The sequence below is a fragment of the Leptonychotes weddellii genome, chromosome 9 (genome assembly GCF_054177405.1).
Source record: "Leptonychotes weddellii isolate Sample4059 chromosome 9, ASM5417740v2, whole genome shotgun sequence".
Lineage (NCBI taxonomy): Eukaryota > Metazoa > Chordata > Mammalia > Carnivora > Phocidae > Leptonychotes > Leptonychotes weddellii.
The window spans coordinates 41,773,599-41,789,510 of NC_138377.1; the positions used below are offsets into that span (position 1 = coordinate 41,773,599).

The 15,912-nt window shown below is 37.8% G+C and overlaps 1 protein-coding gene across 5 annotated transcripts in view; it reads left to right on the top strand.

Moving 5' to 3' along the window:
- Positions 1 to 15,912, top strand: part of TXNDC16 (thioredoxin domain containing 16) — a 110,058-nt gene that overhangs the window by 2,975 nt on the left and 91,171 nt on the right. For 3 of the 5 annotated variants that reach the window (XM_081830501.1, XM_081830502.1, XM_081830505.1), the window contains exons 2-5: positions 8,103 to 8,218; positions 8,814 to 9,120; positions 10,305 to 10,387; positions 15,001 to 15,074. In XM_081830501.1, coding sequence (XP_081686627.1) covers positions 8,958 to 9,120; positions 10,305 to 10,387; positions 15,001 to 15,074 — 320 coding nt within the window. In that variant the 5' untranslated portion in view covers positions 8,103 to 8,218; positions 8,814 to 8,957. Of the gene's footprint in view, positions 1 to 565; positions 710 to 8,102; positions 8,219 to 8,813; positions 9,121 to 10,304; positions 10,388 to 15,000; positions 15,075 to 15,912 lie in introns of those variants that run through there. The other 2 variants (XM_081830503.1, XM_081830504.1) reach the window with 2 other exon arrangements.

Sequence of the window (15,912 nt, forward strand, 5' to 3'; positions counted from 1 at the left end):
ATTAGTTTTAGATGAAGTGTTCCATGATTCATTGTTTGTGCATAACACCCAGTGCTCCATGCAGAATGTGCCCTCCTCAATACCCACCACCAGGCTAACCCATCCTCCCACCCCCCTCCCCTCTAGAACCATGTTTGTTTTTCAGAGTCCATCGTCTCTCATGGTTCGTCTACCCCTCCGATTTCCCCCGCTTCATTCTTCCCCTCCCGCTACCTTCTTCTTCTTCTTTTTTTTCTTAACATATATTGCATTATTTGTTTCAGAGGTACAGATGTGTCCAAATGCACAGTGGTTGAATATTGTTGTTCTAGGAGGGTACATTACTCCAGCACAATGGTCTTTCAAACATTTAAAAGCAGAACTATTTGCCAAGTATTATTATAAACAGGACCCAATCCCAAAATGGGATTGTTCTAACTGTAGAGAGTCACCAGCTGCTCCAGCTGTGGAACAAACGAAGGCAGATCCTTCCCCCTCCCCTCACTAGCAGGAAGATGAATGTTTTTCTGTTGAAATTCTTTCTCCTCATTGCCCTCTGGGGACTCTCCCTGTATTTTGGTGCTAAGCAAAATTTTGTTGCTTTTTTTTTTTTTTTTTTAAGTTGGCTCCACACCCAGCGTGGAGCCCAATGCAGGGCCAAAGCCACGACCCTGACATCAAGACCTGAGCTGAGATCAAGAGTTGACACTTAACCAGCTGAGCCACCCAGGTGCCCCCAAATTTTGTTGCATTTTATTTAGTGTTTTGTTTGCAAGCTTTAACCCTTTTTATACTACTGCCTTATTGTTCCAACTCACAGTGTTTGTCACCTTGTATTTGTCCTTAGTTAAATGTCACATATTTTTTCCAACTTTTTTTTTTAAAGTAGTTTCCACACCCACCATGGGGCCTAATGTGGGGCTTAAACTCATGACCCTGAGATCAAGACCTGAGCTGAGATCAAGAGTTGGATGCTTAACCGACTGAGCCACCCAGGTGCCCCTACCAACTTTTAAATGACCTGTGCAGGCATACTTGTTTAGAGTTTAGGGGTGAAGCAAAAGTTACACCTTGCATACCACCTCTGATTAGTGCTGACAGGAGCATCTATCAAATTGAGGGCCCCCTCCGGGCTCAAAGGGTATGAGTCTGCATGTAGTTGGGAGATGTATGTGTGTAGTATTGGCAAACATTTGCCTATGACTTCCTTCTTTTGGTATTGGCACCCTGTTGTGGTTACAGTCAGTAGCATTTGAAAGAGTCTTCTTCACTTTTAGAATTGTTCTACAGTGAAATTGGGTCAATTTCCTGTGAATTCTTTGATAGTTACTGCTTTGAAAATCCAGTATAAAGGGGTGCCTGGGTGGCTCAGTCGTTAAGCGTCTCCCTTCAGCTCAGGTCATAATCCCAGAGTCCCGGAATCGCACCCCGCATTCGGGCTCCCTGCTCTGTGGGAAGCCTGCTTCTCCCTCTCCCACTCCCCCTGCTTGTGTTCCCTTTCTCGCTGTCTCTCTCTCTGTCAAATAAATAAGTAAAATATTAAAAAAAAAAAAAAGAAAATCCCGTATATGTATTTATGTTCAAGTCACTCTCCTCTTAGCTGTTAGTAAAACCAATAAGTCTAGGGATGCCTGGGTGGCTCAGTCGGTTAAGCGTCTGCCTTCGGCTCAGGTCATGATCTCAGGGTCTTGGGATCGAGTTCCGCATCGGGCTCCCTGCTCACCAGGGAGTCTCTTTCTCCCTCTCCCTCTGTCTCTTCCCCCTGCTCATGCTCTCTCTCAAATAAATAAATAAAATCTTAAAAAAAAATAAAAATAAAACCAATAAGTCTAGACTGGGTTATACTGTAATAACAACCCCCAAACTTAAGAGATTTAACACAATGGTGTTTGTTTAATTTATGTTCACTCTGGGTTAGCTGGGAGCTTTGCCCCATGTTGTCCTCTTTCTGAGACTTGGTTTAACAGAGAAGGCCTCATTTTGAGTGTTGTCATTCATCATAGCAGAAGAAAAATGTGTCGCGAGTCATGAAAATATATTGACTGTGAAAAAACTCCGGGAAGTTACATCTGTCACTGCACATTTCATTGGCCAAATCAAGTCATGGCTATACCTAATTCAAGGAAGTGGGGAAGTACACATGTGTAGAGAACTAGAAACATTTGAAGTGTCCACCCTTTTTCTGAACAGGTATTCTCCTTCTTACATATAGTTCATCCTTGGCCCTTCCCAGTGGACATAACCCCCAAATCCCATCCAGTCATTGTTTCAAGCTCAAAGTCCAGGATCTCTGAGTAATTCCCAGTAATGCTAATCTCTTATCAGTCTGGACATTATAAGTTATCTGTTTCCCACCCCCAGTTGAATACATAGGGTAGTGTCGGGACAAATATGTATAAGTGTTCCCATTTGGGGAGGAGAAGAATGGAAGACACACACCAGACTCGAGACTGTAGGAACTCTGAAATCTCACTGGGCAGATATTGCTAGGGCTCTTGTTCTGTTCACCGGGTTCTCCAGGTCAGTGCTTTTCAAACTGTCTGTCATGAATGACCAGGGTTTTGTTTTGTTTTTTTTTAATTCTTAATGATTCAAAATCTAAATTTGAATTTTTGTTAACTACAATAAAATTGAATTATAACAAAAATGGAATGAAAACACTTTTCAAATGACAAGCCCAATTTTAAAATTTTTAGATTCAACAGACAGAAAATTATTGTGTAAAATGAGCTATAACAGCTTTTTGACATTTACACTCAATGTCTGTGTTTATCTCATTATTATAGACCAGTAACAAACAGTTCATATTCTGGCACATGCCCTAGGGCATAGTTCTCCATGGTCTTTGGCTTTACTCTGCAGCAGGTCCTTCCATTTTTATTATCCTTGGCTACATCTGAAGTTGGCTTTGGAGAATATGGCCTCTTCCCATGGCTGAGCAGTTTTGTCAGCTTGCTTCCTGATAATAGAAGGGTGGGTGCTAAAGGACTGTTTAAGTTTTAAACCGCTAGTCTCTTGGATGGTGGTGGTTCTTTGAATACCTTTCTTTGAATACCTCGTTAAACATAACCAACAGCAGCTATTGCTCAGTGCTCATCTTCTGTCTACCAGCCTCTTTTAGGGCCATAAATACATTCATTAGCCACACAAGTCTGCGTACATGCTCATTATAAATTCATTAGGTGTGTGTCACCTCCAGAATATTGTAGTGACCGTTTTGTCAAATGTTTTGTCACTCCTTAATGTGGATTGCCAAGCTCCAGTCTCTGATGAAAGTTTCCCTGATTAGGCCCTGAACAGTCCTTGCTCCTTGGCCTCTGAGCCAGTGTTTGGGGTTCTTGTTAAGGTAGCACCTTGTTCTAGTGTGTATACCAGTGAAGATAAACTAGATTATGCTGCCATAATAACCCCTCAAATCTCAGTGGCTTATGACAATAAGGTTTATTTCCCCCCATGTCACATTCTCATTGCATATCAGTGAGGGTTCTCTGTGTTGTGCTCATTCTGGGACTCATGCTGAGGAGTAGCCACCAACTGAGCATTTTTAATGACTGCGAGAGAAGAAAGTAAGTCCTGCTCTACCACAGACTAGCTGTTAAACTGTTGCCCGAACAAGACATGCCACTTTTGCTTACATTTTATTGGCCAGAGTAAGTCACCCGGTGGCCACAACCAATTCACTAGAGGTGGGAAGTGCAGGAAGTTAAGTATAATCCAACCTTCTATAGGAGAACTGGAGCTATTTACCCCATACCAATGAACTACTACACCAAAGTACCAAGGTTACATTTCTCCCAAGGTACTCATCTCTTTGTTGATATTTAGATGTTGTGTGTGTGTGTTTTTTTTAAGATTTTTACTTATTTGTTTTTGCAAGAGAGGGGGAGGATAGGGGGTGAGGGAGAAGCAGACTCCCCGCTGAGCAGGGACTTGATCCCAGGACCTTGAGATCATGACCTGAGCCGAAGGTAGATGGATGCTTAACCAACTGAGCCACCCAGGCACCCGATATTTAGATTTTGAATCATTAAGTATCGTTTTCATTCTATTTTCTACTTACTGAAGAAAGAGAGTCACTGAGTACCTTCTGTATCTTTGTTTTTACTCTGTTCTCACTGGTATTCTCATTCCCCTACCCTTTCCCATTCATACTTCCCTTCTCTTTGGTTTAAAGACATTTTTATATGGAGAACATGTCTCTGGGCAAATGTATTTTATTTTCCATGCATGTGAAATGAACATTCTTCTTTGGCCCCACAGGGATAGGTTGAATTAATATGCATAGACGCTATGGAATATTTGATTACATACAAGTAATTCTAATTTTTAATTTTCATTTGTATTATTTTTTTAGATTTTTAAAAAATTTTTTATTATTTGAGAGCGAGAATGAGAGAGAGAGCACGAGAGGGGGGAGGGTGAAAGGGAGAAGCAGATTCCCCGCTGAGCAGGGAGCCCGATGCAGGACTCCATCCTGGCATTCTGGGATCATGACCCAAGCGGAAGGCAGTTTCTTAACCAACTTAGCCAGCCCCATTTGTATTATTTTAATTCCAGTGTAATCAACATACACTGTTGTGTTAGTTTCAGGTATACAATATAGCAATTCAATTTCATATATTACTCAGTGCTCATCAAGAGAAGTGTACTCCTTTTTTTTTTTTTTTAAAGATTTATTTATTTTAAAGAGAGAGCACGGGCGCGCACGTGAGCTTGGGGAAGGGCAGAGGGAGAGGGAGAGGAAGAAGCCTTAAGCAGATTACCTGCTTAGCATGGAGCCGGTGGCAAGGCTAGATACCAGGACCCTGAGATCTCAACCTGAAACAAAACTAAGAGTTGGACCCTCAACCGACTGATCCACCCAGGTGCCCCAAGAGAAGTGTACTCTTAATCCCCTTCACCTGTTTTACCCATCCCCCTCAACCCACCTCCCCTCTGGTAACCCTCTGTTCTCTATAGTTAAGAGTCTGTTTTTTGGTTTGTAGCTCTATTTTTAATTTGTTTATTTGTTTTGTTTAATTTCCACATTTGAGTGAAATCATATGGTATTTGTCTTTCTCTTATTTCACTTAGCATTATACCTTCTAGATCCATCCATGTTGTTGCAAATGACAGGATTTCATTCTTTTTTATGGCTGAATAATTTATTGTGTATATTCTACAACTTCTTTATCCTTTTATCTAATCATGGACACTTAGGCCGCTTCCATAGTTTGGCAAATGCAAGTAATGCTGCAATAAGCATAAATGTATGTAAATCCTTTTGAATTAATGTTTTTGTATTCTTTGGGTAAATACCCAGTAGTGCAATTATTGGATCATAGGGTAGTTATATTTGTAATTTTGGGGGGAACTTCCATACTGTTTTCCACAGTGGTTGTACCAGTATGCACTCCCACCAACAGTGCATGAGGGTTCCTTTTTCTCCACATCCTCACCAACGCTTTGTTTCTTGAGCTTTTGATTTTAGCCATTCTGATAGGCGCAAGATGATATCTCATTGTGATTTTGATTTGCATTTTCCTGATGATGAGTGATGTTGAGCATATTTTCATGTGTCTGTCGGCCATCTGTATGTCATCTTTGGAAAAATGTTTGTTCTTGTCTTCTGCCCATTTTTAAATTGGATTACTTGGTTTTTTTTGATGTTGAGTTGTGTAAGTTCTTTATATATTTTGGATTCTAACACTTCTTTGGATACGTCATTTGCAGATATCTTCTCCCATTCAGTAGATTGTCTTTTAGTTTTTTGGTTGTTTCCTTTGTTGTGCAGAGCTTTTTATTTTGACGTAGTCCAAATAGAATGACTTTAACTTTTAAAATCAAAATGAAAAGGTACACTATTTAAAGAGTCAGATGGTTCTACGTAAGACTCCAAAAGTCCCCTTGGTATCTTCCTCCTCCAATTTCTTATTCCTTAGAGGCAATTATTTAAATTGCTCCCTGTTTCTTTTGGCATTGATTTTCCTATTTCTAATTAACTTGGCTTTTGGTGTTGTGAAAGCGAAGATTTAGCTCTCTTTTATTCCTCTTCCCACCCTGACTTTGTGTTTCCTTAATTTCTGTCTCCCCATCCTCTGAACTGTGGTTGTCTTGAATTTGGTTAAATCATTATTCAGTGTTTATTTTATTATAACCATGTAAACTATTTCTGGCTGACCTGTGCAATATTCTCTGCTTTAAGTAATTCCTTAAATAATCAAATTTATCAAAGATGGAATAAACTGCAAAGGTTATAGTTACTAATGAGTTCCTGTCCCTGAAAGTATGTATGTGAGAATAATCACCAACATCTCTAATTGACCAAATGCATAGTACTTCCACATCTATAATTTCATTTGTCCAATGAGATAGGTGTGGGAAAACTATTCTAGCACTGAATGTGCAGTTAGACCTTTTGCTGCTACAAAATTCATTCTATGGGAAAAGAATCATATGTTAACCCTACTGTCCAATTTAGTGTTAAAATAACTGAATTGTAACCACAAGCCCAGGAAAAATTATATTTATACTTGAATTGTTCAAATGTACTTTTATTTAAAAGTTTTATCTTTTCATTGTGTTTTAGTTATTTCATATAGTAACAGATATTATATAGTTATTCCCTTAGCCTCAGGATGCATGCATTTCCCACCCTGCCCAATAAAGAAAATATTGAATGACCTATTTTAAACCATTTCCATTAATATAAGTGGCTTTAAAATACACTGGTTTAAAATGGTATAATGTGGGGCGCCTGGGTGGCTCAGTTGGTTGGGCATCTGCCTTCGGCTCAGGTCATGATCCCAGGGTCCTGGGATCAAGCCCCACGTCCGGCTCCTGGCTCGGCGGGGAGCCTGCTTCTCCCTCTCCCTCTGCCTCTCCCCCTGCTCATGCTCTCTCTCTCTGTATCTCTGTGTCTCGAATGAATAAATAAAATCTTAAAAAAAATTAAAAATAAATAAAATGGCTATAATGTGTAATCAGTGTTAATATCAAGGATACCCCTTAATTATATCATTAAAAATACCACTCACAGTCCTCACTCATTCTACTTGAGTTTTTGAACTCTTGGTTCATTATTAAATATTAGTGGCAGATTTGTTCACTGATATAAATTAGCTCTAATGAAAATAATGTTAAGTAATTGATGAGTAATTAGCTTTTTTTTTTTAGGAATACCTGCTTTAAAAAATTTTTTTTAATTTAAATTCAATTAATTAACGTATAATGTATTATTTGTTTCAGGGGTACAGGTCTGTGATTCATTAATCTTATATAATACACAGTGCTCATTACAACACATACCCTCCCCAATGTCCATCACCCAGTTACCCCACTTCACCACCCCCTCCCCTTCAGCAACCCTCAGTTTGTTTCCTAAGATTAAGAGTCTCTTATGGTTTGTCTCCCTCTCTGGTTTTGTCTTGTTTCATTTTTTTTCTCTCTTCCCCGATGATCTGCAGCCATCAAAAAAAAATGAAATCTTGCCATATGCAACAACATGGATGGAACTAGAGGGTATTATTCTAAGTGAAATAAGTCAGAGAAAGACAATTACCATGTGATCTCACTCATATGTGGAATTCAAGAAACAAGGCATAGGATCATAGGAATACCTGCTTCTTAAGGAGAGAAATTATAGGCTTACTGATAAGATTGAAAGAGCAAAGTAGGGCTGCTTGGGTGGCTCAGTTGGTTAAGCATCTGCCTTTGGCTCAGGTCGTGATCCTAGAGTCCTGGCTCCTTGCTCAGCCGGAAGCCTGCTTCTCCCTCTGCTGCACCTACCCCTGCTTGTGTATGCTCTCTCTCTCTCTCTGACAAATAAATAAGTAAAATCTTAAAAAAAGAGAGAGCGAAGTAAATATCCAATTTAGTGTAATTGTCCCTAAGTTTTTCATTCTTTTATCGTTTTATTCTTTACTGAGAAAGTCTACCCCTCTTCTTATGAGTAATTTTTAGCTATTTTTTTACTGTCTCTTGTTTTGGGGTAGTGATCCTTTGTTTGAAAGGTACGGGTTCTGTTTGAAATTAAAAAAAAAATTAAAATTCTCACCTATGCTTGTGGGTGTATCTTTACCTTCTAGAAGTATGATGTATTTATGTTACACTAATTTTCCCAAACTATCTTTTTTTAAACTTAGGTAGTATAGATCATCAGTAGAAAAACTTCCTGAAAGAAGAAATTGTTCAAGAGAAATTTGAAGGTAGCAAAATAGAAGACAAAGAATTGACAACAGGTGCAGAGGATAGCATAGAAGTAAGTACAGCTTGAAAGAAGATGAGAGGAGGATATCTAAAACAAATCTGAGTTCAGAAGATAGAGTTGAATTAAAATATGGGTTGAAAAAGAGGCTTGAATTTCTAAACTGTATAAGTAAGTCTAAGTCATGTATTAAAAGTATATTTAGAAGGAATGTTCTTTAAATAGTTTTAATTGCTATCTTCTAGGGAATTTAAAGTAAAAAGAATGTAGACATAGTAGATACAGATTTTGGATGTCTCACTCCCATTTAATGGTATTAAATAACTGAGTATTGATTGTAAATCTGCTCTAGGTAGAGAAAGATAAAATGCCCAATTTAAAACAAGGATTAAATAATGTTTGAGAATTAATTTTAGAACCCTTAAAAATGACAATTAGCTTAACATACTCTAGTAAATACCTATTAAACTTAAAATATTTCATGTTGCTTTTTCTAGATATCTTTTATATCTTTTGCAAGTATCAAAAATCAATAGTATTAAATCAATGTCATTTTATGTCATCCCTCTCAAATATTTACTAGAGGGAAATAGGAAAGTACAGGCAAAATCAAATATATAAGTAATGCCTTATATTATTCTTTTTGCAGATTTTACTTCATTCATTTGTTTAACAAATTTATTCAGCAAAACTTTGTTGAACACCTATTCTTGCTAGGTATTATCCTAGGCAACAGAACCACAACACTGAACAAAACAGACGAAAATCTCCTGCCCATGTACAACTACAGCTGATGATGTCTTTCAGTTTCAATATATTTAGAGTTGGCATCTCTTTTGTTATGATGTGCGTTTTTTATAAGTCAGCAGTAGACTCTCTATCAGAACTGAGTCCTCAGAAATATTTCAGTACATTGCAACCAGGAAAAGCCTCCTTGGCTTATTTTTGTCAAGCTGGTAAGTATTTTTTATATTCTACATTATTTTTGTGATGTTTCTATTGCTATTTAATCAATATTCTCAGTGGGAATTTATTGTCAGGATTAGTATTATGTGCTATAAAGCTGCTACTAAAATATGTCTGCCTGAGTTTAAATCCTGATTGTGCCACTGTATGATTTTGATCAAGTCACTTAGCCTCTCTGTTTTTGTTGTCATCCATAATGAGGAAATAATATTTGCTTTGTAAATTTGTTGTGAGGATTAAATGAATTTACTCATGTTACTAGTCCATAGTAAATACTAGATAAGAATTAGTGAATAACATCTGAATTTCATCTAGTCATTTCTCAAAGTATACTTTTTGGTATTTTTAGTGAACAAATATTTTAAAAGTGTTTTAAAACTTTAAACGAAGTATCAGTAGTTCTTTTGTTTAATACTCTGCTTCAGCTGTACCATTAATTACACTGATTAACCAATTGAACGTAACTAAAAATTGTAATGGTCTCATTAAGTCTTTATCCCTTAAAAAAAACTATTCTTGGAATTAGTAAGTGAAATGAATCCACATTTCTGTTGGCTCTCTTATAATTGTCATTTGAAAATGGTATTTTAAAATCATTTTGAGGGACTCCTGGGTGGCTCAGTCAGTTAAGTGTTGGACTCTTGATTTCAGCTCAGGTCATGATCTTAGGGTTGTGAGATTGAGCCCCACGATGGGCTCTGTGCTGGGTGTGGAGGCTGCTTGAGATTCTCTTCCCCTCCTGCTGCCTCTCCCCTCACTTGCATGCATTCTCTCTCTCTCTCTCTCTTTCTCTCATAAAAAAAAGCTTTAAAATCATTTTGAAAGTTTTGTGCATGCATCCATGTGTGTTGTGTATGTGGTATTAAACTTGGAAAAATAATGCCAAATGTTAGCTTTAAATTAAACATTCTATTCTTGTTTTAGAAATTTTTAAAATTTACTTACAAAGTTAAAATATATCACAAAAACATTAGAAATAAGAATAATGAGGCAATAGGAAATAAGGGTGTAAAAATATATAACTAGGTATGTTTACTTTATTTATTGTTTTGTCTACTTGTGGGGCAAACTAATCTATTTCTTCTTCAGTTTGCAGCTTTGGGCTTTAATTTTAAAAATTCATCTTTCCTAAGGAGCAAGCCATAAAACATTCATAAAACATTTCTTATTTTAGATTCTCCAAGAACCTCTGTATTTCTTGAAGAACTGAATGAGGCTGTTAAACCTCTCCAGGACTATGGAATTTCAGTTGCAAAGGTAGAAAGACATTTTTTGTTACTAAATTATTAATGACAAACACTTTCCAATTGTATGACTTAAGGCTGAGTATCTAAATATACTTATGTTTCACACCTTTTCCAGATTGGAAAAATAATTTTTTCTACCTTTTTTTATACGAAAAAACAGAAGCACAGGAAGTTCCAGATTATTGTGTAAATTAGTACATGAAGAAAAAAAGCTGTTCAAAATTCTTTAGCTTAGAACTTAATTTATTTTGCAAACTGTTTTATTGAGGCTATAGCTCAGTTTTCAATCCTATAGTTAAGCTTTGTTGTTTTGCCTGACAAATATATTATAATAGATCTCCACATTCAACTATTTATTTTCTGTTAGCACAAACTGAGATACCAAAATTGAGGTAATTGAAGTATTTTTCCTTTTCTGCTCTTCTAGGTCTTTATAATTGCTTATGTTGCAGTTTTTCCTTTATTTTTAGAACAAAGTCAAAACAACCTAACTTGAAATGACATATTTAATTTTTTTCTCAAAAGAATGTTTAAACTTGTCGTTGAGTATTATGGAAAATTTCCACATGCATCATAGATTAGATAGCTCCATGAGCTTTTCATTTACTTTAATCTTAGAATTTGTACCTCAGAAAATTGAATGATTAAAACCCAGTGATTATTAAATTCTCTCAGATTAGTGTCTCCCTGACTTTCTGTGTACATTTATTCTTTCTTAGTTCACTAGCCTTCTACCTCTGAGAGATGGCTGCTGTCCCACTTGGTCCCTGCAGTTAGAGTTCCCAGGGCAGGAATCCTAGAAAGGTTAACTAACCTTGGCTATTAAAGGGAAACTCTTTCTTCTACCCAGAGAACACTTCTGACATCAAATGTGTGAGTTTTCCACACCAATCAGTTCTGACACTAGCTGCCCACTTAGCCCAGATCTCAGAGGTTAAGGACTCAGTCCTATAAGACTGCCCTCCAGTTCAGATGCCAATCACAAGGAGTGGATTCCCAGGTTACCTACAACTTCTGCCTGACTTGGCTACAAATTGGGGGTTCTTACAGCTGCCTCCTTAGGTTCGATAATTTGCTATAATAACTAACAGGATTGAAGGAAGACACTTTGTTTACTATTACTGATTTATTATAAATGATAGAGCCCTGGAATAGCCCAAAGGACGAGATGCATAGGGTGAGGTCTGGAAGTCTTGAGCACAGGAGCTTCTGTCCTCTTCTGGTTTGGACTCTGCCACCCTCCTGGTACTTAGATATGTTCACCACCCTGGAAGCTCTCCAAGACCTATTGTTTAGGGTTTTTATGGGGGTTCCATTTTGTGGACATGATTGATTAAATCTTTGGCTGCTGGTGATTAACTATATCTCCAGCCCTGAGGATAGGAGGTGGGACAGAAAGTTCAACCTTCTAATCATGCCTTGTCCTTTTGGTGAGCAGTCTCCATCTCGAAGCTATATAGGGGCCCCCAGGGATCAGTCACCTCATTAGCATGCAGAAAGATACTCTTAAACACTGCAGGGGTTTCCAAGAGTCTTAGAAGCTCTTATATAAGGAACTGGGGTTAAAGACCAAATATTAGAACAAAAGGTACTCCTAACACTCCTATCGCTCAGGAAATAATAAGGGTTTTAGGAGCCCTGTGTCAGGAACCAGGGGGGCAAAAACCAATTATCTATTTCTTATTATATCACTGCTTAATACTTTAAAAAAATCTTTTTTTATGTCAATTCTATATGTACCTTTGTTAACTTTAAACAACTGATAACACTCTAGAATGATAATGGTGCTCATCTTTGAGGAGCTTTTAATAAAATTCTAAAGTTTAGAAATGAAATACTAAGTTGGTAGGTCATTCAAAAGGGATAATCATGCTGTTTATCTAGTAGCTAGTAACTGTGTATCTAGTAACTAGAATAGAATATTAAGGTTCATGCCCAGGGTGTTGCCTTTATGAACTAACAAAACTTAAAGTCTTGATTTTACAGTTGAGGATGCTAAGCTATGTGGAAAGGAGACTAGTGAATAAGACAGACCTATATTGAGGACCTAACTCAAGCCATCAAGAAATCTTTAGGTTCTATTATCAAATCTTTAGGTTCTATTATCAAAACTTCCCAAATCTGACCCCTCCCTCCCCTTGTCTAAACCTTCATCAGTTCTCATCTGGGAAACTACGGTAGCCTTCTAATAATTAGTCTTTCTCCTCTCACTCTTGTCCCACTAAACTTTTCTCCACACATAAGTCATATCTGTCAGGTCCCTTTGCTACCCCTTCAGAAAGGTTTCCTGTTACAGTTAGGATAAAATAGAAACTCTTCACTCTTGTGGACACTGGCTTCCTCTCTGATTTCATTTTTTGTCCCTTTACCTTGCTCAGTTTGTTCCTGACACCTACAGGTCATCTTTTTGTTACCTGAACCTGCTGGAAGTGTTATTTCCACAAGGCCTTTGCAAATATTTTCCCTTCTGCTTAGAACTCCTCTCTTCCACACATTTATATGATAATCATATGCGTTGTTCCATTCCTTCTGTTCTTTGTGCAAAGGTCACCCCCTCCCCCAAGCCTTCTTTGATTACTATCTAAAATGTCCTGTCACACACTATCCCCTTACTTTTTTTTTCCTATATGGGACTTAACACTACATATTAGTTTTTAAAATTGTCTGTCTCTGCTTTTAGAATGTAAGTTCTAAAGATAAAGATCTTTATTTGGAACCTAACGGTACCCCAGTGACTAGAAGAGTGACTAACATATGGTAGGCATTCATATATATGTTGAATGGGATGAATAGAAAAAAAATCTATTGTCATAATGTCAATCATCACCTATGCTCTGACTTTTAAAAATTCTTGCTAACATTCAGTTTTTTGGCGGGTGTAGCTGTATTCTGACTTTTAATTCTAATTCTTTTTTCCTAATATTTTTTTCTGAGTGTCAGTTCTCCTTTTGTAGCTTTTGAAAATAAATGTAGCTTCCCCAATTGTCATTCTGCTTCCTTAAACTCCATTAAAATTAAATTGAACGACACACACAAAATCCCAAACCCATGGGGCACCTGGGTGGCTCAGTTGGTTAAGTGACTGCCTTCAGCTCAGGTCATGATCCTGGAGTCCTGGGATCGAGTCCCGCATCGGGTGCCCTGCTCAGCGGGGAGTCTGCTTCTCCCTCTGACCCTCCCCCCTCTCATGCCCTCTCTCTCTGTCTCGTTCTTTCTCTCTCAAATAAATAAATAAAATCTTTAAAAAAAAAAACCCAAAACAAAAAAAACCCCAAACCCATTTAAAAAAATCAAACAAAAACAAAATCTAAAATGAAATAACTGTTTTTCTTCCAGCCTTAGTTTAAGTTTTGTTGGTAGCTACCCATTGCCCCATTTCGAAACCTCTTTGTTCTCTTTATCTCTTTCCTTCCCCCTCTATCCCAGGCTGCATACACATGCCTCTTCTTCTCCCTAGTTCTCCTTACTGGATTGGTGAGAAATCTCTTGAACCTCTTCTGTCCTTCTCTGCTTTACTTCAGGTGGCAGTCATCCTTGCCCTGTACTGATGTGATATTTGTTTAACCTGCCACCTTATCTTTGTGCTCTCTTGCCTTCCACTGTATCTTCATGTTGCTGCCAGGATTATTCTTATATTTTTCACACAGAGTCTAGATTATAAACTATCAAGGGCTATTAGGGCTGCTCTGACGTCATCAGTGATTAGGGTTCATTCTTTCTGTGGCACCATGCTCAGCAAGGGTTTCTCCTTTAAAGATGTTTTATGGTCCATGATTACTGCTGGTGCCCCAGCTGCCTTGTCTGTTTTTTGTCAGGAAGAAGTGGAAAAAGAGTATAAGTCAGCTCCCTTTTAAGAACCATCTGGAATCCAACCCCAGTGACTTCTAACACTGTTTGGCCATCTGTAGCTGTTGGGGAGTCTGGAAAAGTCTTTCATTGGGCCACTTGCGTTTAGGGAAGTTCTGGTAGTAGAACAAAAGGAAAGGCTGGATTTTGAATAAGAAATCAGCAGTATCGGGCGCCTGGGTGGCTCAGTCGTTAAGCGTCTGCCTTCGGCTCAGGTCATGATCCCAGGGTCCTGGGATCGAGTCCCACATCGGGCTCCCTGCTCGGCGGGAAGCCTGCTTCTCCCTCTCCCACTCCCCCTGCTTGTGTTCCTGCTCTCTCTCTCTCTCTCTCTGTCAAATAAATAAATAAAATCTTTAAAAAAAATAAAAATAATAATAAAAAAAAGAAACCAGCAGTATCTTTATTCCAGCTGCTGAGATGCTTTCATGCTCCCAACTTAACCACTTACTTCTGCTTCTTGGCTTTTACTCATGATTTTTTTGTCCCGCCTTCATTGTTTCTTTCCTTTTCTACTTGGTTACTTTCTACTTGTTCCATAAGTATTCTCTCAAGTATAATTAAATATAACTCCTGGTGTAGAAATAATTCCTTTCTCGGGGTTACCTCAAGCACTTGAATAAATAAGCAATTATAGGATTCAAATCAGAAAGAAAAGTAAAAGAAAAAATTTGACCTGGAGACAGACTGTGCTGTTTAATTTTCCTTCTTGTTTCCCTAACCAAGAAAGTTGACCTTTTGATATATACTCTAAACCTTAAATATAATCTCTTAAAGGTTAATTGTGTCAAAGAAGAAACATCAAGATACTGTGGAAAAGAAAAGGATTTGGTGAGAGCATATTTATTCAGGTAAAGTATTTTTTTGAGTGTGATAGGCGGATATAAAGCTATACTTCAAGAATATTAAAATATACAAAATATCACTAAGCCAGAATAAAATTGTATACAGTTGTGGGGGGGAGGTCACATGAAGCTTAGCAAATAGTCTAAGTCATAGATTTGTTACCTGTGCTTCAGCTTCCTTATCTATAAAATGAGGTAAAATAGCTATAAAACCTACCTCACAGGCTTGTTTTGAATGTTACATGAGAATTCTTATGTAAACTCCTACTATAAGTGCCTGGAAAGTAAGCACTTCACAAATTTAGTGTTTCAAATAGATCTGTCAGGTCCATATTTGGGTGTGAAAGAAATGTATTTTTGAGAGATCTGCCAATGTCCCAGTTACAGATTCCTCTCCACTTTGGTCTCCTAGTCTCTCAGGTTTCTCAAAGTCTTTTTCTCAAACTGTTGGGATTTGGCCTAAGAAGTGGGGACATATTCTCTCTCCTCAGAGATCAGCTGTAAGGACAGTTCTTTTTCACTCCTACTCGTCTCCTTCCCAGCCCATTTAGGAAAAGTGTGTGTATGTGACTGGGAGGTTGGTAGGAAGCCTTGTTGAGACTTCTGTGCTTTCCCAGTCTTTTTGCCTAGCCCAGGGTCTAGGCTCTTCAAAGTCAACATATTTATTGAGTGAATATTCAATAAATATTTTTGTGTGTTTTACGGTCAGCACGCGGGTAGGTGAAGTGCATGGGATAATGTATAACACCCAGGCTCTAACATCAAAGAACTTAAAACCTACTGTATTAGAGAGACAAGAAAAATGAATTCCAAGGAGATATTTCTCTAATGCTTTTTAAATTTT